General features: G+C 36.7%; 1 protein-coding gene and 1 long non-coding RNA gene across 4 annotated transcripts in view; one reads left to right on the plus strand and one right to left on the minus strand.

Moving 5' to 3' along the window:
* Positions 1-14,457, minus strand: part of PKN2 (protein kinase N2) — a 125,723-nt gene extending 111,266 nt beyond the window's left edge. The window contains exon 1 of one of the 2 annotated variants that reach the window (XM_036255203.1): positions 14,071-14,457. In XM_036255203.1, coding sequence (XP_036111096.1) covers positions 14,071-14,115 — 45 coding nt within the window. In that variant the 5' untranslated portion in view covers positions 14,116-14,457. The remainder of the gene's footprint in view (positions 1-14,070) is intronic. The other variant, XM_036255202.1, reaches the window with a different exon arrangement.
* On the plus strand, positions 13,794-26,381 carry LOC118626027. 2 transcript variants are annotated; one of them, XR_004958834.1, is made up of 6 exons: positions 13,794-13,867; positions 15,591-15,689; positions 18,323-18,475; positions 18,780-18,841; positions 22,378-22,535; positions 26,214-26,381. It is a non-coding gene; the product is annotated as an uncharacterized LOC118626027 (long non-coding RNA). The 2 variants fall into 2 exon arrangements; XR_004958835.1 differs by lacking the exon at positions 26,214-26,381 and adding an exon at positions 23,884-24,023.
* The last annotated feature ends 272 nt before the right edge of the window (positions 26,382-26,653 follow it).

Here is a 26,653-nt window from a genome sequence, read left to right on the forward strand (position 1 = left end):
CCCTTTGATCCGAGAACGGACGTTCTAACTGCTGAGGCAAACTGGCCAGGGCTGAAAACGATTTTTAAATTAGTGCAATAACGGTCAAAAGTTTTAATATGGAAAAATTCATTAGATTTTTTTTAAATTGATTTTTACAGAGAGGAAAAGAGAGGCAGAGAAAGATAGAAACATAGATGAGAGAGATACATTCATCGGCTGCCTCCTGCATGACCCCCACTGGGGATCAAGCCGGGAACCTGGGCATATGCCCTGACAGTGAATCAAACCAGTGACCTCTTGGTCCATGGGACGTCGTTCAACCACTGAAGCTGGATCATTAGATTTTTAAAAAATCAGATTAGATCAATTTCCTATTTATTTATCTTAATTTTTAAATAGAGTGGGAGGGAGGGAGAAAGAGGGAGAAACATCAATGTCAGAGAGACACACAGACTGGCCGCCTCTCACACAACCCGACCAGGGTCAGGGACAAACTGCAACCGAGGTACATGTCCTTGACCAGAATCGAACCCGAGACTCATTGGTCTGCGGGCAACGCTCTACGCTGAGCCAAACCGGTCAAGGTCCTATTTACTTTTGAAAAGAAATACATAAACCATTATTCTTAGAAATGAGAAATTTTATTCTTTCAACTTAAAGTTTTCCAAATTATATACCCAAGAAATTAACAGTTTGTGTAATTAGTTTTTTAAAAATGCTAGACTTAAATGAATTCTTAAGCTCAAGCAATTATTCAACAAGGTAAAATAATTCTAAACATAGCCAGCTGGTTCAAAATTCAGCATTAAAAATATCTTGTGATATCTTTTAAAAAATAATTTTAAAAGGTTAACAAACTGGTATTCATAAAAACATACAATTAATCCAAAATGATAAAGACAATGCTACACACACACACACACACACACACACACACACTTGCCCCTACAGTTCCCTAAAGCTGACAATTGGGGCTGTCAGAGAAAAAAAAGGTTTCATCTAATCTCAGTGGTATTTAAAATGCCAAAAAATACTGAATTTCTAGTTAACAATAGTGTACATTATATTTGAAAATAGCTTAGGAGATAGACTGGGTGGCTCAGTTGGTTGGAGCCTCACCAAAAGGTTGTGGGTTCAACCCAGGTGGGAGTTCAGACAGGAGGCAGCAGATCAATGTTTCTCTTTCTCTTACCTTCCTCTCTCTCCAGAAATTTGTAACTATATGGAGTAATGATGTTAACTAATTGTGGTAATCATTTCACAATATATACGTTTCAAATCATTATTTTGCATTTTTAAAACCAATGCAATGTTATAAGTTAATTATATTTCAATAAAATAAGAATATAGCATTCATAGGATAAGTTGTTTTAAGATCTCAACATGAAAAAACTGGCCAAATTACTACTAATTATCATTTGCTGTGTTCTACACCCTAAGATCAAACTCCATCTCTTAAAAAAATATATAATTTAACACATATGCTCCTAACTAAGAGAATGATAGATATAAAATGTGACTTCAAAATTATTTTTCTGTAAATCTTGATGCATATAAACATAAAGATTTACATATTTTAATGTATTAAATTACTAAGACACTGATTATCATTTACTTCACTTGAAAATCAGTTTATTAAAAATTCATCCATTACAAAATATTTCCAGTCAGAGCAGGAACAAAATCCTCTGGACTCAATGAAAAGACATATTTAAACAGACATAGTTACTTTATAAACAAAACTAATAAATTTCTTTATTCAAATGTAAATAAGATGTTTCTATAGCCCACAAGGGACATTTCTGCCTTCTCTAAATTCAAGATATGGAAATAGACCTGTGCATTAATTATCTGGCACTGTTCAATAGAACTTTCTGTAATTATGGAAATGTTCTCTATATATAAATGCTGTTCAATATGGCAGCCACTAGGCACATGTGGCTATTGAGCACTTAAAATGTGGCTAGAGTGACTGAAGAATTAACTTTTAAATTTCGTTTAATTTAAAACTTAAAAGCTATACGTGGCTAGTGGCTACTGTATGGAATATTGGTTACAGACCAGCAAATGATCATGACTAGGTATAATAATCTGCAATGGTGCTATACTGATAAGGAAAAACATCACAAGAGCCACCCAAGTGTCCATCAACAGATGAGCAGATGAACAAAATGTAGTAAAATGGATTATTCAGGTTTAAAAAGGAAGGAAAGTCTGACACATTTTACAACATCAATGAACCTTGATGACACATACTAAGTGAAGTAAACCAGTCACAAAAGAACATATGCTCTATGATTCCACTTACATTTCAAATTAATAGAGACAGAAAGTAGAAAAGTGTTTGACAGGACCTGGGGAGAGGGGTATATAGAGGAGTTAGTAATAAATGGGTACAGAGTCTCAGCTTTACAAGATGGAAAGAGTTCTGGAGATAGATGGTGGAGAGGGCTGCACAATATGGTGAATGTACTTAATGCCACTTAGAAACAGTTAAAATAGTAATGATGTGTATTTTACCACAATTAAATTTTTTTAAAGCATCACAATTTAACCAAATAAGTATGTACTGCTAATAGCATAGCTAACTGGAAATCAAAGTCACTAACAGAGGAAATAAAGTGCTTCTCAGAGATGGAAACATCAGATTTACTGAGAAAAAGTTACAGTAACCCCATGATTCAAGTTGTACTACATTACTACATCATGGCCAAGAACTAAGCATTTTACTTGTACAGGAAGGATCTAGCTGGAGCTCTTTTAAGAAGTCACTAGGCTAGAAAAAGTAGTTGTAAAACCTGAATTGTAGTGTTTTGTTGTTTGGTTTGGTTTTAGACACTGGCAATAGAGCGAGCCTTAACAAGTCACATATTAAGCAAGAAAAACAAAGCCCCAAAATGTACTGTTATTTGTTAATTGTATACAGTTATTTCTAGCTTCCTTAGAAGATATGACTAACTTTATTTTAAAGGAACGGTGTAGTAAAAGTACAGCTCTCAGGTTATAAAGAACATATCAAGAAAAAAACTAGGGTAGTGATGAGAAGACTACCATTAGTAACTCATGCACAAGAAAGAAGGATAAAATTAATGCAGATAAGAAAAACAAAAGAGGTCATCCTTTTCCTCATAAATCTATGTGAATGTATTTAGGCCCAATACTAAGAGTGTTAAAGTGCTTTCTTAACCTAAACTCCCTTCTCAGAAAACAGCCCCTATCCCTAGCTCACCACAGTAGAGTCTTTGTGGCCATACAGTACATATTGATACAGAGAACTCCATTCTTCCATTGCCATAGTTGACTAGATAAGGGGTACATGTTCTGTATAGTGTCAATCAGATTTTTCATTCAAGAATTTAGAATTGTGGCACAGAACAAGCGAGTCAGTTAGCTCTATGCATTGGACTTGTAGATTAAGGTAAATTTAGAAGTAAGGAATGCCACTTGGGGACAACATGAAAGGAGAATCAATAATATAGAGGAAGCCTGGCCGGTGTGACTCAGTGGTTGAGCAACGACTCGTGCACCAAGAGGTCGCTGGTTTGATTCCCAGTCAGGGCACATGCCCGTTTGTGGGCTAAATCCCCAGTGGGAGGCATGCAGGAGGCTGCCAATTGATATTCTCTATCATCGATGTTTTTATCTCTCTCCCTCTCTCTAAAATCAATAAAGAAAAAAATTTTTGAAAATAATACAGAAGAAATATAAAGGAGTATATATACATAAAGAACATGTAGCCATACAGAGAAAGAAAGCCTCTACTTTCCTATTTAGTCCTCATGAGACCTGGCCATATATCCTACCCTTGATTAAGTGAGATGTCCCTGTAGCTTTCCATTAAATCCAGTTTATTTCATTATTTCATTTTTTTAATCCTCACCTGAGGACATTTTTGCATTTATCCTCAGATAGAGGGGGAGGAAGAGAGAGAGAAAGAAACATCAAAGTGAGAGACACATCGAGTGGTTGCCACCCACACGACCCCAACCGGCCCGGGGACAAAGTGCAACTGAGATACATGCCCCTAGCAGGAACCGAACCTGGGACTCTGGTCTGCGGGCCAACATTCTAACTGCTGAGCCAAACCAGCCAGGGCTCCAATTTCTTCTTAAGTTAATTTAAATGGGTTTCTATTCTCTGCAATCCTAAGACAAAACAAGGGTGATTAATTCTGGTGGTTAATATGAAGTATTAGAGAAAAATGGCTAAAAGGGCAGAACATTTAAACTAAAAAAGGAGTTATTAAAAGAAAGCACTAGTAGCAAATAAAGACAGATATGATGAATGAAAAGTAACCAATATTGTGCAGAGTTCATGAAGCTTAATTTAAACAGAGACTTTCAGGAACCTGAAGCAGTACAAATTGCCTCCAAGGACTGGAATGAGCGAGAGGTCAACGATGCTTTTTAAAAAATAATGTCAACAGAATAATGGGGGAGAAGTCATATTTGAGTAAGTTAAGAAATAAATGGTAGAAAATAAATACAACTAAGAAATTTCTTTAAAGGACTGTGATGATCAAATGAAAGAAGTCTGAGGGGCCAACAATATTAAAGAAAAAGTATACTAATACAAATAAAGAAGAAAGAGAGAGATGTAAACTTATCTCTAGGCAAAAAGTCAAGGGAGAATGAAAGCTCATTCTGCAAAAGTGTAAAACAATAGTCAAAGAAAGCAGAAGTCCAGTAAAGTATACCCTTAGCAAGATCAAACAACTTTTTCTTAAAATTAGATTTAAAAAAAAAAATGGCTTAAAATGCCAAGAAATCTTAAAATAAAAAGAGAAGTCGAAGAAACTCCCATCATTGAAGACTATGTCATTCAATAGAAGCAGTGAGTGATTTGCTGAAGACTAAAAAGGAAGAACTGGTTGGATTACTTAAGAAAATATAAAAGGTTTGAGGCACAACTGGGGAATGTGAAGGGAATTAACAAGAGGTTAAGTCAAGGCTCTTACTGACCCACAGCTTCAGGAGATGAAACAAAAAATAGAAGAATACACAAATTGGTATTATAAGAGAAAGATGAACTACTAATGATTTATGTAAAAATAACTTCAGGTATAGTTTAGTATATGATGTAGTATGACGGAATCTTAACTTCTAACTTGCAAAAATTAAGTAAGGCTATTCAGAAATATTTCTGTCCGAGAACATGAGTGTTCTATTTTAAATTTACATTATAAGATTGATATACATTTCAAAATACTTTAATGCTTTAAAAATAATTTTAAAAAATTTTAAATTAAAAATAAATTTAAAAATACTTTAAAAATTATAAAATAACTCAGACCTTTATTTTACTCCACATTCAAAAATCAACTCCGAATGTATTAATTGTGAAAAATAAAATTTCAAACTCTTAGTAGAAAATCTGGTGACTATCTGTTAGACCCAGAGTAAGGAACAATTTCTTTCTTACTTTTTGTTGTTGTTAATCCTCACCTGAGGATATTTTTTCCACTGAATTTTAGAGAGTTGGAGGGAAAGGGAGGGAGAAGGAGGAGAAGAGAGGGGGAAAAAGGGGGAGAGAGGGAAACACTGATGTGAGAGAGACACATGGATTGGGGTTGCCTCCTGCATGCACCCTGACCAGGGCTGGGGATTGAACCTGTAATCCAGGTATGTACCCTTGAATGGGAATCGAACCCTGCCTATCCACTGAGGCACACTAGGTCAGGGCAAGTAATGATTTCTTAAACAGCAAATAAAAGAAAAGAAAAGATTAACAATTTTGACTAAAATGAAAATTTATCATCAAAAGACACCACAGCAATGACAAAAACTCCATACAGGACTTCAGGTTTGTCAATACCAGTAAATTCTGCAAGAGAAGAATAATATTTTGTTTTATATCCAATATTATATCTGACCAACTCCAGAACTTTATTGACAAGCTATACACATAAGAGAATAACCAATTCACATATAATTCTATACTTGGAATGTCCTTGAAGTGAAAGTATATTAAAATTAATAATAAGTATTTTTCATTGAAAAGAAATAGAAAGGGAAAAATGAGCAGGTCATGAACTATTTACATATAGAATTTTCACTATTTCTTTGCTTCTAAATTCACTCTTTAATTGAGTCAATTAACACAGAGTGTATAGTATATGTTAAGTGATGCAATATTTTACACAACTTTCTACGGTTGTTCATTTGCATAACTGAATTCACGGATCATAAACTCGGTAACTTTACCATTTCTATAACAAATCTAGAAGAGATATTAAGTGCAGGCTTGCTGATTACAATGATATAAATGATTCTGAATATTTGCCATAAAGGTAAAACATTTAAAACTGTCCCTCCCACAAATTCCCTAAAAAAGTGAAAAGACAAGTTAGAAACTGAGAAAAGACATTCACAATATACACAAAAGATTAATGTGAATATAAAGAATTCTTAAAAATCAATGAGAAAATACAGAAAAATCAGCAAGAGACATTAATAGGAATTTAACTGAAAACAAAAAAGACCAATAAATGTAAAAACAAATGTTCTACATCAGTGATCAGGAAAATGCAAATCAAGACCACAAGAATACAGTATATTACACTATTCTGACTTGTAAAAATTAAAAGACAGTATCAAATGTCAAAGAGGATGGATAACCAAAGGATCTATTTTATCTCATACATTGTTGATATGAGTATATATTGGCTCAATCACATTGGAAGGGGCATCACCTCTTAGAGTTGGGTATTCACCTATCCTGTCAGGAAGCAATATTACCTCTAGGTATATAGTCAAGAGAAACAGATGTATACAATAAAAAAGTGCACAGAATGTCCATTGTAGCTCTGTTCCCAGTTACAAAAACCAGAAAATAACTAATGACCAACAAGGGAGAGTGAGTGGATAAATATCCAGATATCTAACAAGGAGAGAGTTGGTGAATAGTTTACTCAATGAAATATTATACAGCAATTAAAATAAGTGACCATAGCAATATGCAATAATATAGATAAATCAGCAACAGGTTTTTAAAAAGCAGGGTTGGAAAGATCATATTCTATAAAATTATATAAAAACAACTAAAATAAGAGATGTATCTTTCAGAATTATATACCAAACAAAAATATACAAAGAAAATAAGACAATGAACACAGAATTTAAGGTGATGATTACCTTGGTTGACAAGAAGGTGGAGGTGGCAAGATGGAAAGGAGAATAACCACATGTAGGGAGAGTTCCTAGCTTTTGGAGGGAGATGGAGAATGAGTGGTAGTACATAGGTGCTTATTATAATGACAGATAGATGGATAGGTAGAGAGATAAAGAGATGAGGATTAATCCAATGCAGTGTACCTACTAGGGTTTAATATAAGGAAAAAAATCCAAAAATTTAATGAAATTTGTTCAGTAAAAATTCTGAAACAGGCACAAGCACCTCTGTAGAGAATCACTAAGGTAGTAACTATAAGAAAGGGAAAACAATGATTAATGTTTAAAGATATGTTATTCACGTGTATTTGGTTGTAAATATGTATTCTGTAATCAAAAATAAATTCCAAATGCTGCCATAACAACTTTTCAATAAATTAAGGTCTTTGTAAGCCAGGGTGGTAAAGTTTAAACCAATGAGAAAAAGTAATCACTGCCAAGTTTCTAAAATAAAAAAAATCCCAATAATGGTATACATTATGTAATTCTTGTATACCAATTCATTTTTATAATGTGACACTAACATTTACCGTCCAATCTAAGGTATTTATTATCATCAAACACACTCCTCCTAGGCTTTCCTGTTCTCTATTTTTTACAGACAATATTTATGCACATAATGTTATACAAATTTAATTTTTGAGAGTGTGAAAAACTGTGACAATAGAGCTAGTTTCAAATAAGATTCCATTAGGTAAAATTAAGAGAAACTAGACAGGTATCAAAATAAATGTTCTTTATTCGGTTTTTCTAAGAAATGTTAAGTTACTTTTTCATTAGTATGTTTTTCCCATTCAGAATTTTAAATATATTTTTAAAGCTTTTAACTAGTTTCAACTTTGCTGCCAAATTTGAACTCTGCTGTATATCAAAAGTTAACCATATTAGCCCTGGCTTGTTTGGCTCAGCGGTTAGAGCGTTGGCCTGCGGACCAGAGAGTCCCAAGTTCGGTTCCCGCTAAGGGCATGTACCTCGATTGCAGTTTGTCCCCGGCCCTGGTTGGGGTCGTGTGGGTGGCAACCAGTTGGTGTGTCTCTCTCACATCGATGTTTCTTTCTGTCTCTCTTTTCCCCCCTGTCTCCCTCACACTCTATCTGAAGATAAATGCAAAAATATCCTTGGGTGAGAATTAAAAAAATAAAAATAAAAAATAATAAAGTTAATTGTATTATATGTCATGATTTTTTCATACTCTAATTAGAGTGAAACTGGTTTTTGAAATTGAACAGACATTTGACAACTGTTCAACCCAATACATTTACCTAGGAAATGATACAGAATTAACTATTCTATTCAAATATCATGTATACTTCTGGAAGTAACATTATTCTCATGTCTATAAACTATTACTCTACTCTTCCCACTTGTTGAAAAGTATAATACATAGGAATAAACTGATAAAAGGCATGAAAATTAACTGTTGCCAAATCTGAAAAGCAGAAAAGGAGAACTCAAGGAATCAGATGTAAAGCCTTGGGGTAAACAGAGAATGCCTAGAAGGTGCCCCTACCTACCTGTATTTAAACATTAATCAAATATGAATAGTAGGAGTTGTAGGAGACTAGAACTAATTTCTATAATACTAATTAGAAATGACAGAAAAACATGATCCATTTGAGTCATCACGTTGTAACACCAGTTTCAGCAGAGATGTTTACCCACATAGTCAATAAAAAGTTGGCATTTAAAGATATGCCTTATTCAATAAAGTATGCAGATTTCTTTAAAAGTACCAATAATCAAATCTAAGCTGAAAACCACATTGTATTGATTTATTGTTAGAGTTGATGCTATGTATCATTGCCTATTATTAAGGCCATACTGTACTCACCACTTACTTTTCAACTATCTCAAAATAATGACTCAAAATCAAAATATTTTGAGATAAAAAAAAATCATTAAAGCTAGTTAGATCTGCATATTAAGAACTAGTGGCATTTTTTTTCAACCTACAGCAATTTCAATATTAAAACTCAATGAATCTAATTTCTCTTTAAAAATTCTAGTAAGTAAAATGAGATAAAGGGATGAAAACTATCAAATCAATACGTTGAACATCTTAAAATTACACAATGTTGTATATTAAATATATCTCAATAAAAAGGGGAGGAAAAGAGGAAACAGACTTAAATCCCATGGGGCTTATATGTTGGAAAAGTTTGTCAGTTATCTCTGAGAACTATGAGAACATTTTCTTTTCTTTTGTGCTTTGCTACATTTTCTACAATGAACATGTATAACTCGAAAAAATTGTAAAATCTTGTAACCATCCTGCCTATTTTATCATACTACATTCTTCCAACCCACCCTAAAATTTTAATCCTCCCAACACAGAGACCTCCCCCTTTCCAATATCACTGCAAAATTAGATACCACCTCCTAATTTCTCATCAAATGAATAAAATAGCAATGTGCTATATGTATATGTAATATAACTAGTGCAGAAATCCCTTTTGAACTTGTCAAGGACATATTTTTAAGATAAGAGATTAGAAATGTAAATTACAGAAAGCAAAATAATTTCTTATTTCAATGATTATAATCAACTTCTCTTAGAACAGTCAAGACATTTCTCATCCTAGGTAAAAAATGGAGCCTTTTTTCTCATCAATGTATTAAATAACTACAAAGTGCCAAACACATAGTTGGGCTATGCATAAGCTTAAATATTTTTTAAATCCTCACTTGAGGATATTTTTCCATTTATCTTCAGATAGAGTGGGAGGAGGAGAAAGAGAGAGAAAGAGAGAAACATCGATTGGTTGCCTCATGCATGACCCCGACCGGGGCTGGGGACCGAGCCACAACCAAGGCACGTGCCCTTCATAGGAATTGAACCCATGACTCTTTAGTCCACAGGCCAAGGCTCTAACTGTTGAGCCAAATCGGCCAGGGTCATAAGCTTAAATTTTTAAAGCAAAGTTTATTTTATGGATAGTCTGCAGAGAAATGTAAAATCTTTAGAAGGTTTTTGGCAAACATTTAACAACTTACATCAGAAACAGTAATTTTTAAATGAAGAAAACTCGCAGAAGTTATTGGTACCGTTATTCTTTGCAGAATATCACACCTTATTCACAATAATAAAGCACTGCTAAATTATAGACTACCAAATAGGAGGAATGTGAAAATCATTTTTCCTTGTTATAAAGGAGCCTAACTAGTATGAAGTTTATATTAAAGTTAACTCTTGTTAAGTTTTCGGCCAATTTTTAGAAAGTTTACACAGTGAAATGCAAGACATTTATGGGTCCACAGAACTGTGGCAGCCAAGAATAGTGTAGTGGGTAAACATATAGATCTGCATTCAAACTCAGACTTATAGCGTGACCATAAACAATTTACTGAACATCCCTGAACTTAATTTCTTGATCTGTAAAATGGAAGTAGCACCCACCCACCTAACTGAACTACTGTAAAGTAAATAAGGTATACAGGGTACCAACTACAATGTCTGACATACAGTAAATAATCAATAAATGTTATTTGTACTCTCTTCTAGAAAGTGAAAACCATATCTTGTCATCTATAATCTTTCAATATAGCTTTGATAGGTACTCAATAAATGTTTCTTGTAATGAATCCCTATAATTTAAGGCTGACAAACTCCACTTGAACAAATCACCTCTACCTAAATAAACTCTGCTGAGAATGGAATTTCAGATTCCCAGCACTTAATCAGACATTTTGATAAAGATGAATCTCCATTCACTGACGAGGTAACTTTATTAGTATGTTACTCAATATGTGGTTCTGCATTCTATAAAATTTGCCAACAGTTTCATTTTAAGATTCTTTATAGTTTCATTAATCCAGTTTCCTTGAAAATAAACTTTAATTTCTTTGGCCTCACAAACTATTGCATTAAGTTTCCCACTACATTTCAAATTTAAACAAGAGAGAGAGAGAGAACACAGAAGTTTGCTATAAAAAATAAAAATTATAAATTGTCAATTAATTTTATATTTTTAAATAGCCTAATTTATTTTTTACTATAGCAAATAAATATTGTTCCTTACACTTTGAAGTTTCTAGCCAACAAAATTTATGTGTACTTTAAACATTACTCTGTAGAAATATTATAGTAATTAACAAGACAAAGTACTGTGGTTTTATACTTTCTTTGTTTTGTCTTTCCACAACCAAAGGTTATGATAATCCAACTCCAGGTCAAATAGCAAAGTATTTCAAATGCTGCAATATAATTTGAAAAATAATTTTAAAATGTTGGGTATATAATGTTTCTAAATAAATATCAATTTCTTTAAAAGTAGGCAACATGTAACTTTCAGAGTGAAACAAGTATTCCTGAGACAAGATGTGGCAAAGTAAGTTTTTAACTACTAAACATAAGTCTTAAAACTTGGAACATAGCCTTGGCTGGCTTGGCTCAGCGGTTAGAGCGTCAGCCTGTGGACCAATGAATCCTGAGTTCAATTCCAGCCAAGGGCAGGTACCTTGGTTGCGGTCTGTCCCAGTCCTGGTCGGGTGGTGTGGGAGGCAACAGTCGATGTGGCTCCATCACATCCATGTTTCTCTCTGTCACTCTCTCCCTCCCTCTCACTCTGTTTGATGATAAATGGAAAAATATCTTCAGGTGAAGAATAAAAAAAACAAAAACAAAACAAAAAACTTGGAACATAAATTACTATTTAAATACTCAATATAGTTTAACAGAGAAGTATTACAAACATCATACTAAATAACTTTTTAATGTAAATTCAAACTTACAAGCTTTAAAAAAAAACTGGATCTACCAGCAAGTTTGATAAACATTTAGCTACTCTATACCAGTTTCTTGACCCAATGAAATAATAAAATGTTTGAATAAATGAATATGCTTGGTGAGACAAATTTTATCACCATTTATCTTACTTATCAGTAAATTTTATCACCATTTACTGATATAAATAAATTCTCAATTATTTTAATAAATATGATCAAGTTCAAATGCACTGGAAATGGGAGTCCAATACACTAAAAAAATGTGCTGGATATATATGACAGCTATAAGGTAACACTTAATAAAACCTATTCTTTTTTCTGGAGGGGTTACATTTTAGTTTATTTAAAAGTCTAACCTTAGATGTTTCCTTACTTTGGTCCTATGTTTTAAATAGTCATATTAAAAATTTCTTATTTCTCTAACTTGCTTCCTTGTTATTTTCAGAACTGATCTCATTAAAAGTCCCCAAATGTTATATATTTCAATACACATGAAAATGTTTTCAGGTCCAGTATCAAAATAAGTGTCTACTTTGCCAACTTTCTATAAAATAAAAATAAGGATGCCAAATACTTTATAATTCTGAAGCCACTCCATTCAAAGAAAAATGTTCCTGTCATTTTCATGACCTTTTCTGAACTGGAATCTAGTCATATTTCAAGACTAGGCAATGGAATGCATTTCCGATTGTGCCTCAAACAAACTTCATTTTAAAAGTTCATGTAAATTAATAAAACAATAAATTCCACTCATTTAGCAAGTGGTATGCTTAAGTCGTCCTTATAAAAAGCTAAGAGTAATTAAAATATTATATAGCAACATGTTCAATGATATATTCAGCTTTGCACTTCCAAAGGATTCCAAATTTGCAACAGTTCATTATTATACCTTGCTGAAATCTCTATTTTTGTGGAGGAAATGTCAAGTATTATAACAAAACTTTTAAGCTTACACCCTGCACAAAAAACCAAGCTTGTGCAGAGATTTAGCGATAAATATATTTGAAAGGCAAAAAAATTAGAAGCAGTTGCAATAGTTAATTTAGATAACATCAAGAATCAATTCTGCAGTGACTAAACTCAGTCCTTAAAAAAAAATTTAACTGCCCAATGCACTAAAGAAATATAAGTATACATTTTTTCTTCTTTTATAGAAGACAACTACATTAAAACAAATAAAAATAAGTTTAAGTCAAAAAATAGGCATGACATTTTAATCCAGAGGTAAACATCTCTGGAAAACTCCCAAGTAATGAAAAATAAACCCAACAGGGTAGCATAGGTACCCCTGTACATCATAGACACCGAAAAACAAAATCGTGCCTGCATCATCAAATATTTAGCTGTAAAAGGGAAACAATAATATCGCTACTCGACATGGGCTAAGTAATTAAGGGACTCAATTTGTTCTCATCTCCTGCAGGCATGTGGTGCCTAGCATTTCCCCTTAGTCGACTGCTTTCTCATTTGTAAACAACTTCTGTAGCTTTTTCTCTGCTGTTCCAACGGGAGGGAAAATGAAAGTCTGAAAAGCATCAGCCTGCAAGCTTCCGAAACTGAGCACGGAGTAGCTCAGAAGGGGGTCCACAGATAGCACTGCGTAAAAAAGAAAAAAAAAAAAAAACGCAGCCCTCCCATTAGAGGAAAGAAACACAGTCACCTGAAGTGGGCTGGTGAATTAAAGCCAGCATTTCGTGAGATACGTTCAAAAGAAACACACACACACACAACTTGTCCGGGGGCTGGAAGTTATGGGGGCGCTCTTTGTGCGAAGTCGGAGGGAAGAGGAGGGACGAGAGAGCAGCTTGGGAGTCATTCAAAGCAGGGAGAGCGGCGAGTACCAGCGAACGGCGGGGCGGGGCCGCCGCGCAGGGAGGGGGCGGCGGGGGCGGCAGCCCGCGGCTCTGACACCGGGGAGGGGCGCTGAGCTGGCCGCTCCGGGGACCGGGAGCGAGCAGGCTCCGGCTGCAGGCAGAGACGGGGTCCCTCTGGTAGGTCATGAAAGCGGTGGCAAACCAGGACTCTGGGCTGGGCAGGGTCCGGCTCCCGAAGGAAGCGGCTCCCGAGTGACATCCCCAAGTTTCCGCACTTAGCGGGCTAGGGGCGCGGCGGCGCGGGGCTCCCATCGGCCCCGAGCCCGCGGCGGAGCCCCCTCTCGCTCCGCCAGCGCGGTGCACCGGGCCGCGGCCCTTACCTGGAACTCCGTGAGCAGAATCTCCCGTTCGGGGTTGGACGCCATTGCACTGCGCTCTGGACTCCGCACCTGGACGCGACCGCCGCTCGCGCAGGGAGAAGGCGGGACGGGACCCGGGGAGGGGGTGAGGAGCGGGGAGAGAAAGGAAAAAAAAAAAAAAAAAAAAACCTAGGGATTCATGGAGGCGCAGCCCCTGCTGGAGGCGCGGCTTATTTCGCCCGGTTCATGGAAAGCGGCGGGGAGCGAGGGCACTCATAGCGGGCTCCCCCTCGCCGCCCGCCCGCCGCCGCCGCCGCCCTCCTGCGCCCGGCTCCGTCCGCTCAGTCGCTCCCTCAGGGCGACGCCTGGAGCCGCCTCAAGCCTCTCGGTGCGGGGCGCAGCGGCCGCGGCTGCAAGCTCCTCCTGTCGCACCATTTAGCTGTCACTGCGTCGCAAAAGCGGCCTCACTTGGCGGCTGCTAGGACACGTGACGGCCGGGTCGGTGCCTCCCGCCGGGCGGGAAAGGTGGGGCGGAGGGGACCCCGAGTGGGGCGGAGCGGCTTCCGACCCGGCTCCGAGGTGGGGGCGGCCATTGGACCCCGACGGGGTGAAAATGAGGGGAAAGAGCTGGGCTCGCGTCTCGGGAGGCGGGAGGAGGAAGGAACACACACGCCCGTCCTCCTGCTGGGTTCAGCGGCCCCCACTGCGAACGCTCGTCTTGGAAACCTACTGGCTGTGTTTTGTTTGCTTTATTCCCCCAGGCCACTTTCTCTTTTCCTGCTGAAGTTCAGGCTTAACGTCAACGGTCCCCTTTCTAACCTCCACAATACAAAGGGTTTCCGAACTCGAACTTTATAGATTATTCCCCCGCTCCCCCATCCACCCGGGCTATTCATCTTGCCTTTTGCTCCCTCCCACCCACAGCGCGCCTTTCGGGCCAGTAAGGTGCACAGGGCTCAGCTGGGGTGTGGTCTGTACTTTTTAAGAAATGTAAGCGTTTGGCGATTTTTAACGCCCAGTCGTTGAGAGAGACCTTTTCCTGAGCGCTGAACTATGGTTTTGTCTGTGGAACAGAGTTTAGAATTTAGTTAGCTGGCTTCTTGAATTGTTTTAACTGAATTTCAACTGAAGGAGGTGGGGCGGGATAAACCCCACGAATGGAAAAAAGCCAACTCTCCTTGGTGTAGTAAACATCCAAGCTAACCTATTAGTAACATAGCTAAATATGTAAATATGGGTTTAAAAAGTGACTGTATAGTATTCAGGAATGTGGCCAAAAGGTAGCTTTTGTTTTGTCTGAGCAGTGAATGGATATTCTAGGCAACTGCCTACTTTAGATTATTTGAGGCCGAAATACAATGGCCTTGTTAAAAGCTACTTGGAGAAAGGGGTGGGGATTATTAGTTTGATAGCCTCTTCAATAATGGCTTGGTTGGCATACTTCTTAAGAATTATGTGTACCATGATGTACTTGTCTTACACTGTGTAAGATCTGTTGGACTGATGCTGGCATTAAATGTTTATCTTTTTGTCTTCTCAAGTATCATGCATGAATTTGACAAACATTTGTTGAAGGTCTAGAGTTCTGTGACCACATTTTCTGAACTCCAACTCATGATGTGTGATAAAGAATTTTTCTGGTGTGTATTTAAAAAATTTTACAGCTACTTATATGTTTAATGCATTGCCTTGGTTGAAGACAGTAATTAAAATATATGAAATGACAACACTTGGAAAAGCCAGATTACAAATGTTCTCCCTGGTAACAAAAGCCAGACAGAGTGTTCTAGGCCCTGGAGTTAACAACGAGGATTAAAAAAGAGTTCTTCTCCTTGAAGTGATTGAGTCTGTTAGAGAAACACTTTTGTCCAAACCACTGTAATGCAGTTTTAAATGGTAGGCATGAAATGTTAGGGGGAACACTGCATTCAGATATATATACATAAATAATTTCTGTTTGATTAAATATGCATAACAAAACTTACCATCTTTACAATTGTAAGTGTACAATTCAGTAGCATTAAATGCATGCAGATGTATTTTGTTTATTTTTGCCTTGCCTTATTCCAGAATGGATTTGATGGCGGACACTCACATAGTAGGCACTTAACAATGATGGAATTTAAAATTACCTGTGTAAGGACCTAGAAATACAGTCAGTGAGCATTCCTTTTAAAAATAAATTTAGATAAAAGACAGAAAACACATTTTTAGCACCATGGAATTTTCGAACTAATTATTATAAATAGAGAAAAATAATATAATGGTTTAAACAATAAATTAGTTTAATTTAAACTAAAAGCTACTACCCATCTTACAGTCTTCGTTCAGGGGCAGGGTGGGGGAAGTAATAGTACGTGTAACATACTTATCAGAATGAAGCACACTTGAGAAAGGTTTCATGGAAATCCATATCATGTTGATTCAGATGACTTATATTCAGTCCCTATTTGCAAATACTTTTAGGGAAACCCAAGTATAGATCACCTGAAGTTGTGTTCTAATTTATATTACCAATAAAAAAAGATGAAAGGTTTTTTTTTATGCATGTACATATAAAAAGCTAAAGACCTCAAATATATCTGGATTGTATCACTATGCAGAAATCTTTTAAACATTTTTAATAGATATTTTATAGGTCTTTAAAAATTAGAAATCAACATATAGAAATAGTTTCAATTAACAAAAATTAGATAGAAAGTGTTATCTTCTATTTTGCTTTTTAAAATGAAAAAAGCCCTGGCCAATTTGGCTCACCAGTTAGTGTCAGCACTCATCCAGACTTGCAGGTTCGCTTCTGGTCAAGGGCACGTACCTCAGTTGCAGTTTAGTCCCCGGCCCTGGTCTGGGTGGTGCGGGAGGCAACCAACCGATGTGTCTCTCTCACATTGATGTTTCTCCCTCATTCTCCCCCTCCCACCCTATCTGAAAATAAATGAAAAATATCCTTGGGTAAGGATTAAAAAAAAATTTTTTTTTTTAATTTAAAAAATGAAAGAAAAGATCTGTATAGCTGGAGAAAGGGTCAAAAAACTTTACTTTGTGAGTCACACTCTTTTATTGCCATGCATTTTTTTTTTTTAATTCTCACCTGAGGACATTTTTCAATTTTTTGTACAGATAGAGTGGGAGGGAGAGAGAGAGAAAGAGAAACATCGACGTGAAAGGGACACATCGAGTGGCTGCCACCCGCATAGCCCAACCAGGGCGAGGGACAAACCGCAACCGAGGTAGGTGCCATTAGCGGGAACCGAACCTGGGTCTCCCTGGACCGCAGGCCGACTCTCTAACCGCTGAGCCAAACCGGCCAGGGCACCATGCATTTTTTTATATCCCTTTTTTTCTTCCTTAATATTAGTAAAGTGTTGATTTTTATCCTCATCTGAGAATATGTTTATTGATTTTAGAGAGAGGGGAAAAGAGAGAGAGAGAGAAACATTGATATGAAAGAGAAACATTGATCTTTGCCTCCCATACTCATCCCGACTAGAGATTGAACCTGAAACCCAGGTATGTTCCTTGACCAGGAATTGAACCTGCAGCCTTTTGATGTATAGGATGATGCTCCATCCAACTGAGCCACCTGGCCAGGGTAGTACTTTTTTTTTTTTTTTTTTTTTTTTTTATTTCTAGCTTATCCCAAAAGCTTTTTGGAGAATCGAAGAGATTTTTGTCTGTTTTTGTTTGTTTGTTTGTTTGTTTTTTTAAGATAGTGTAAAAAGAAGAGTAAACCTCTACACCCAAGGGATTACAGTGAAGTGGCAGTGGTGATCAAAGTCCATCACTACCAAAGGAGAGGCCAAACTCAGAGGGACAGAGTTAGAACTACTTGATCACCACTCTTTTCTTAAGAAATCCCTTGTAGGGATTGTCCCCTTGAGTGCTCTATGAGGATAATTTTGAGAATATTTTTAAAAAGTACAGAAGAGTAGAGTCATTTGTAGTGACTGTAGCAGATACTTTCTGAGATTTCTCAGACCACATCCCCTTGACTGAGAATTTCCCCTATTCCCAGAGGACACGTCTTTGTAGCCATGTTGATTCTGATTGACAGATCTTTCAGTAACCACTGAGTGGACCATGAGAGAACACGAACCCAATCAGGTTCTGTTTCTAAGAGTCTGGAAATAGAACACTGGAATGCTGATCAGTCGGTGGCCCTGGAGTGGGAGGTGTTATGGTTCTGGGGCTAGAATGGCCATTTTCTTCCATATTTACAAAGATGCAGAAAAAACAACTCTTTGAAAAGTAAAAAAGTTCTTTCTGTTACTAGAAATACAGTGCTGACCAAGGGATGCGTGGTCTCTGCCTTCATGGAATTTATAGTTTAAAGAGACATAATGACAGAAGGTGAATTCAGGATACTTTGAACACAGATCAGGCTATCCTTTCCTGAGTACTTCACAGTTAAGTTGAAATCTCATTGGTGAGTAAATATTAACTGAGCAAAAACAGGTGTCAAAGACTTTCCAAGGGGAGAGAATAACATAGATAAATGATCTAAGACGGGAGGGAGCATCTTGTATAAGTACTGAAAGGCTAGTGGGGCTATAGCAAAGAGATGGAGCAATAAGCAAGAGCTTATAAACAATGTGTATCAGGATAGGATAGGTTATGATCAGTAACAAGTGATTCAAAAAAATCTCAGTGGCCCACGGTAAGATTTACTTATCTCTCATGCAACATGCCCACCTTGACTCTACTCCATGTCATCTGCACACTGGACTCAGGCTGACAGAGCAGTCTCTATCTGGAATATTGCCATTGTCATGGCAGAAGGAAAAGAAAAGTGGTAAGTCACCCACTGGTTCTTAAAGCAAGTGCTTACATTTCTTTCCATTTTCATCAGCCAGACCTTTGCCATGCCTGAAAGCAACAAGGGGCAGGGCTATGTAATCCTTCAACAGAGAAGGAAACCAAAAAGGGCACTGAATGGAGGTATAATCATCCATTTCCACACCATGTTTAAGAATTTGATGTTTATCCTAGGGACAAAGAAAAACTGTGAAATAAATTTTCCATTTTTAAAAAATGAATCTGGTCATGGTGAACAAAACAACAGATTAGAAGTAATCAAGATTAGATTGGGGGTGAGAGAATATTAGAAGGTCATTTCAGTTTTCCAGGTCAGGAAAAAAAAAAAAAGATAGTACTTTAGGATCCTGAAACTGGAAAAGATAAGATTTAAAAGATAAGAGGGTGTACTGATGTGCAAAGAGAAGCAAAGGTGAGAGACAATGTGGCACCAGGGTAGTGGAAGAAATGTAGCAGAGTTGGTTCCTGATGTCTTATCATTTACTGGTTTCAGCCTGTGGGAAGTTCAGCTGCTCTATACTCTGTTTCTTTCTAGGTTCCCTGTGTTCCCCTAATGTCTTTTTTGCTTAAGCAAATCGGTGTGTGTGTGTGTGTGTGTGTGTGTGTGTGTGTGTGTGTGTGTTCTCAAGCAAAGGGCTCTAACTAAGCCATTCAGCCAAAGTGAGAATCATAGAAAGAGTGGCTATCGGGTAGAAGCAGATAGGACCAGCAATACAATTTAATTAGTGCTGTCTCCATTCAATGACTCCCTCTATGTCAATCTACTTGTGATTCCTAAAAGATTGTAACACTACAAATATACAAATTATAAACAATAAGTATATAGTAAACCCAGTATGAACCTTCCAAGGCATTTTGTTGATAAGTCTGTTTGGACACTTACGTTTCCTTGTGTAGTCTTGAACACAGTCTTGTTCTCCCACTAGACTTAAAGCCACTAACAAGGTTACATAAATCTTATGTGGCCTAGTAGGATATCTCTTAAGAGCAGATGTTGTCTGTGGGTGTGGTACTATATGTATTCCAGAAATATTTTAGGATAACTGTCCCTCAGAAAATTAGGTTAGCTAGCCTTAAATGCCCACTTTTGTGGCCTCTAAAGTCAAGAGCCTCTGTTTCCCTAATCCAGCTTTTCAGTTTCTCCAATGGGTTCTTTACACATGCTTGCCTCCTTTTCTCTCCCTCCACAAACAGTTCCCCACTGCCTGTGTCCCTTGGTTCTGCTCAACTCATGACCAGTTACCCCAGTACCACTCTCCTCCAGAATTTATGAATTCATTAACTTGGTACCAAAGACTTAACAGAGGTGACACTATAGGATGTGATGCCTTTTGTCTTGAATCTGAGACTACCTCTCCCCCCCCCCCCCCCCCCATTAGTAGATTAACAAGAAATCCCGCTCCTTTCCCAGGCTGTTACAGTTTAACCATACTTAGATTCTTCGGACTCTCAACTGTTATTCCAAATAAGATGGTTTGGAAATTTCTCCTCAAAATGTACATGTTCTGAAAGGGACACCAGAAAACACCATTTTTCAAGCTTAGTACATAACCAAGTGAATGATAATATTTTGAATTTTATGTATTTGAAGTAATGAAAAAGGAAGTATATTTTAACCACCATTGAGAAGTTAAACTTTTTATTCTAACCCTCATTACCCCTTGATACTCTTAAAAAAATATTTAAAACTCCAAAGAGTTTTTGGTTATATAAGTTATATCTTCTGATGTTTACTGTATTAGAAGTTAAAACTGAAGAATTTTTAAAACACAAGAATATTCAAGCTCATTTTATTAGCCAACAGAGTGATGACCTCATCCCATGTCTCACAGCCTCTGGAGAATAAGAGAGGAAAAGCAAGTGACATCTTAATATTATTATGAAAATAGGTCTGACTTTGCAGATTCTCTGAACCCCACCTTGAGAACTGCTGTTCTAACTTATATGGCTGCCTCTAATGATTCTGGATTAGTACAGTTTCTGTGCATGTAAATATCGGAGTGTGATCTCTTTGTTTCCAGAGTTTAGGATCTACTACCATGCCAAAATAATTACAAGCTGCTGGGCTTTTCAAGTGAAACATTGGTGTGGTACATGAGAAATGTTGGCTATTCTTGTCAATATGGAAAAGGAATATAGATATGAAAAATTTTATGTAAAACATGAATATTTTGCTACTAGTGCTTCCTCTAGAGCAGTGGTTCTCATATTTCCTATGCTGCGACTCTTTAATACAGTTCCTCGTGTATATGGGTGTATCTGCACGTGGGCGGACTTGCCTGGTGACGGATAGAGGAGCGATGTCTCGGTGCCTAAGACCATTGGAAACTCCTGTGAAAGGGTCATTCGACCCCCAAAGGGTCGCGACCCACAGGTTGTGAACTGCTGCTCTAGAGGAAAGCTCTTCTACAACTGTAAAATGACATACACACACACACACACACACACACACACACATATCAGTAGGTACACAGAATTCAATATTGGCCATACCATACCAAGCATTTTAATGCATTTGGAACAACAGGGAGGTGGCTTTTCCTTCTATCATTTCTTAAGCTCCCAGCTGTTATTCAGTAATGCATATTTACCATCTGAATTAGGGTGAAGCTAAACTTTTTTTTAAAACAGACACCAAACAGTATGGTTTAAAGAACACAAATGTGTTACTCCTCACAAGGTTTGCACAAGGTTAGCAATCCCAGTGATTAGACTGGCTCTGCTCCATGAGGTCATCTAGGGACCCACGTTCTTTTATCTTACTGGTCTACCATCCACGATGGTGTCATTCTTTTTTTTTTTTGTTCAGATAGAGTGGGAGGGAGAGAGAGGAAGAGAGAGAGAGAGAAACATCGACGTGAAAGGGACACATCGAGTGGCTGCCACCCGCACGACCAACCAGGGCCGGGGACAAACTGCAACCGAGGTACGTACGTACCCTTAGCGGCAACCAAACCCGGGTCTCTGCGGACCGCAGGCCAACGCTCTAACTGCTGAGCCAAACCAGCCAGGGTGATGGTGTCATTCTTAACTGCATGATTGAAGCTGGGTCAGAGAACTCCAAGATCTATTTTGTGGGAAGTGAAAAAGAGCCTGGGGTTCATAAGTCCTACGTGTTAAGGCCCAGACTCAAAGTTAACACACATATTCTGCCCCAATTCTGTTGTGAGAATGTCATCATCTGACCACATCTAAATTCAAATGAGGCTGAGAAATGTGCTCTTTGACTAGTCGAGCCTAGCCACAACTCTTTTAGTGAAGAAGAGGGACAGGGTAGATTTTGATGGACAGTTCACAGTATCTATCACATATCTTTATAGGTCAATGATTTTTGCAATCACCAAAGTGTTCTGCTTCTCAGGCTTTAAAATATAAGCTTCCAATCTGTAACCACCACATTCTCTAGGGCCTTGAATAAATATATTCATTGTTATCAGTTAAGAAAAAAAGACTAAGTTCTTTGACACTCCTAGCAAGCTTTCCCACACTAAAATGATTGCTCTCTTCGAATAGTCCCTCTCAGCTGGAGCTTTCTGAAATCCCGCCACCATTCTGTGAGAAGCCAAAGCCTCACCGAAAGGCTGTATGTTGGTGTTCTTGTCAATAGTACCAGCTAGCCTTCAGTTCATCCCAGCCCAGGCACCAGACAGGCGAGTGAAGACACAATCTTGGTAAATATTCCAATCCCAGCGATTCCAGGCCCCATTCATTCAAGTCACCAGCTGTTGGAATCATCCTATTTGAGGCCACAGACCTCATGGAAAACAACAAACAACCCCATATATGCCCCCATCCAAATTCCCAAACCATACTGTGTATAAGCACAATAAAATGGTTTGTTTGTTTTAAGGGTTGGAGAGCAATAGGTATTCATGGCAATAGATAACTGGAACATACATTCCAAGCTGGATATTTAGATAAGCCCTCTTCTCAAATTTGCCATTGATAGAATTCTTCTGTAATAGCTAATTTAGATTCTCTAAACTGATCAATTACAAAGTTGACCTTTTATAATTATTTACTTCTTGAGTGAAAATAAAATAGTATATCAGACTTCTATAATCTTCACAGAATCTAGTATATATGTAAAGCTTATTATGAGTAGAAAGTACTTGATGAGAACTTGCTTGATAATTTTTTAATTTATAATTAAAGCATACATGTAACCATTTATCATGTTCATACATATAGCTTATTAAGGTATGGCTGAAAAGATGTGTAAGTTCTAATTAAAAATAACAGCTAGTTATAAGCACTGATAACAACTTTAAACTATGTCACTTTATAAAGATTCTTATGAAGGGTTTCTTATTAAAGATACTATTTTGGAAACAAGTATTACAGTCATTTGCATATTTATTTTTATATGCTGGTAATTCACATGATCTGTGTATTGCTTTTACAGTTTTACTGTAAGCCTTTCACCAAATGAAATTTTATTTTTAAAGTATCTTATCACCACACACATACATATGCAAGCAGTTTGAATGGTGTAAAATATGAGATTCACATTTCAATTGCTTTACTGTGTTGCCTGTAACAACTACAGCTTCCTAAAGTTCTTCTTTATTAGAGCAAAATGTGGATGATTCAAACACCATGCTTCAGCTGCCTTCATCACTTGAATGAGATAAGCTCTCAGCAAGATGTATTCAAGAAACCATGGTTCAAACAGTGTTATCCTGCTATAAAGCAATCTGCTGAACATTTCTGAAGCAATTTAGACAGCTGTGACTTAGTTGCAAACAATGTGGACATTTAATCTATTGACTTGAAATTGGGGCTGCAGAGAAGATACTCAAGAGTTTTCTTATGAGTTTATTTGCCACGTAGAAAAACACTTTCTATTTTTCATGTGCTAAAACAAAAAATAAAAATTACTGACCTTATAAATTGGGTTTTTATTAAAATATGTAGTATTGTAGATATAGTGATATTATTACCACCTACTGTAGGTATAAACCATATTTTAAGGGCTTTTACTCAAAAGAATATGACATGCTTTTAATTTTGTTATAGGTTACATTTGTCTTAGTAATTCTTCAGCCCTGGCTGGTGCGGCTCAATTGGTTTGGCATCATCCTGGGCACTGAAAGGTTGCCAGTTCGAGAAAGGTTGCTGGTTCGAGAAAGGTTGCCAGTTTGATTCCAAGTCAGGGCACATGCCCAGGTTGCAGGCTCGATCCCCAGTAAGGGACATGCAGGAGGCAGCAGGTCGATGTTTTGCTCTCTCTCTCCCTCTCCCTTCCACTCTCTCAAATTATCAATAAAAATATATTTTTTAAAGAAATTCTTCATAAATATTGGTAATGGCTTGCCTATATCATCAGTACCCTCTTTATTTTCTTATGCTGATAAAGTTTGTATTTGGAGTAAATAACTATTCACCTAAGAAATACATTCCTTCCTGACTTGAAACACAATTCAAAAACACTTTCTACTGAGACAGTTAATAAAATGTTACATTAGTCAACTATACTATAATCTTTGATACTGATCAAACCTTATTAAAATTTGAAATTCACTATAATATATTCATCAATGTGTGAATAAAGACAAAAACAGATTTATCAAAAGAAAATAAATGCTCATTTTTTACTTTCAATTTTTTTGCAGATATCATTTAGGCTGTGATTATAATATGTCAAAAGTCACTATGTGGACATCATTTGGGTATAACTGTGCAATATAAAAATAGAGCTATATTTGTTTAATATAACCAGTAGATGAGCTGGATTTTCTCATTTCAACTTCTTGGTTTAGCATTATATGAGTCTAGTTAACAGAATGATAAAGCAAATAATTTCTTAGAGTCTGCTGATTAACAGATTTTACATTACCTCTAATTTCCACTTTTGAGCTGCCTTTCTAAAACTATTAACCTTCTAATGAATTTTACTCCTCCCACTTTTTCGTGATGTTGACTAACAACTCTAGTAATAGCAGCTCTGATGAATCTTTTTTTATTAACACCTATTTCACTTAACCTAGTACCAGGTGAAAGTTAATCTCTATTGGGCTTTGCCCTATCACTTATATGCTGAAAGAATTTAAATTTCTTAACTATAATGATAAAGTCAACTCATGTATTTTTCTTTGAAAGGAAAGTGAAGCCAGAAGCTATAAAGACTTTTATGAAAAATAAAGCTAACTTGAAGTGTTAAAGATTTGATTTGTTATTTGTAGGCAGTTCATACAAAGATATTCTTTGCCTAAGGCAGTGTTAATGAATGAAAGATAAGACATTCCTGGGAAAGATTTGAAGTGTGATAGTGAGGATTTTCTACATATTCATTTCCTCTACACTTGCTGTGATACTGATGTGGTCTCTGATGGAGAATAGCATGTAGACAAGTGGCAGTTATATCTATAAATGGCAAAATATGCTTCTCAATACACCATCATTTTACCCCCTGGTATAGGCTCCCTGTCCTCCCTTACTTACCTCCTCTTTACCACACATAGTTAGAAATTACTTGAAATGGATTGGTCGAGTAAGACATGTAGAATAAGGGTAATGTCACACAGTTATCGCATCAATTCATTTTAGGGTTTGGATTATGTGTATATACATGCATACATATTCTTTTTTTCCTTTATTTATTTATTGATTGATTTCAGAGAGAAAGAGGAAGGGGTGGACAGAGAAAGAAACATTGATTAGTTGGCCATTTATTTACGAATTTATTGGTTGATTCTTTTCTGTGCTCTGTCTGGGGATCAAACTTGCAACCTTTGCATATTGGGATGACACTCCAACCAATTGAGTTTCCTGGCCAGGGCTATATATATACTTTTAAAAAATCTTTAATTCTAAGATGGTTTGTACCTAATAACTCATCCCAAGAAAACAGTCCTAACCTTAAAATTTTCAAAAGAAAAATCCAATTCCCCCAGGAATTAGTCTTAAAATTCTTCCTTTTGTTAGATCTGTGCATTTTTCAGTCAAATTTAAGTCATTTCTCCACTTCAACTTTAAAAATAGAATACCTGTTTACTACATTTAGAAATTGAAAATAGAATTTTCAGATGGATGTATATATTAGAATTAGATTAATTGGATGACTTATTCAATTCTCTCTGTCCAGCAGTTGTTAATTTGTTTACATGTAATCCAAATTTAATTTTCTTAAATATTAAGGGAATGTTTAGGGTTTCATTTGCTTCTTAATTTGAATTCTTCTATGGATCTGATCAACATGATCAGCCAAAGTACAGAAAAGAAAGTTCATTTCCATTTCAGGCAGGCAATGTATTTAAGATTTGAACTCTAGCTTTAGTTCAAATTGCCTCTGCAATTTCCTTTTTAGTGTTTTTACCTTGTTGCACTATTTTGTATTTCTCTGACAGTACTGGCATCTGTTTAATTGAACCACAAAGAGTAAAACAGTCAAGAACAAAGAATCAAAGAGGATAAAGCAATAGTAGAACTTAGAAGTTAAATAAAACGCAGGTTCAATTTTATCTTCCTCCAGAGGACCTATACCAGCTCTAAGTTCCAAGTTAACTCCCTGATACTGGAGTGAAGATTCTCTTTCTGTCCACCTGTTTGCATTGGTCAGTGTACTTACTGGACCTTTCTGTCCACCTGTTTGCATTGGTCAGTGTACTTACTGGACCCAACCATCTCGTACAACAAACCTAACTCATGTGTTGTGTGTGTGTGTATTTGCATGGATCAAATACATTTCTTATGTCAACACTTTATAATAAACATTATGTCAAGTACTCTTCTAGATGCTTTATATTTTATTCTCCCAACAATCCTATAAAGTAAGTACATACTACTG

This window comes from Molossus molossus, unplaced genomic scaffold (assembly GCF_014108415.1).
Source record: "Molossus molossus isolate mMolMol1 unplaced genomic scaffold, mMolMol1.p scaffold_m16_p_12, whole genome shotgun sequence".
NCBI lineage: Eukaryota > Metazoa > Chordata > Mammalia > Chiroptera > Molossidae > Molossus > Molossus molossus.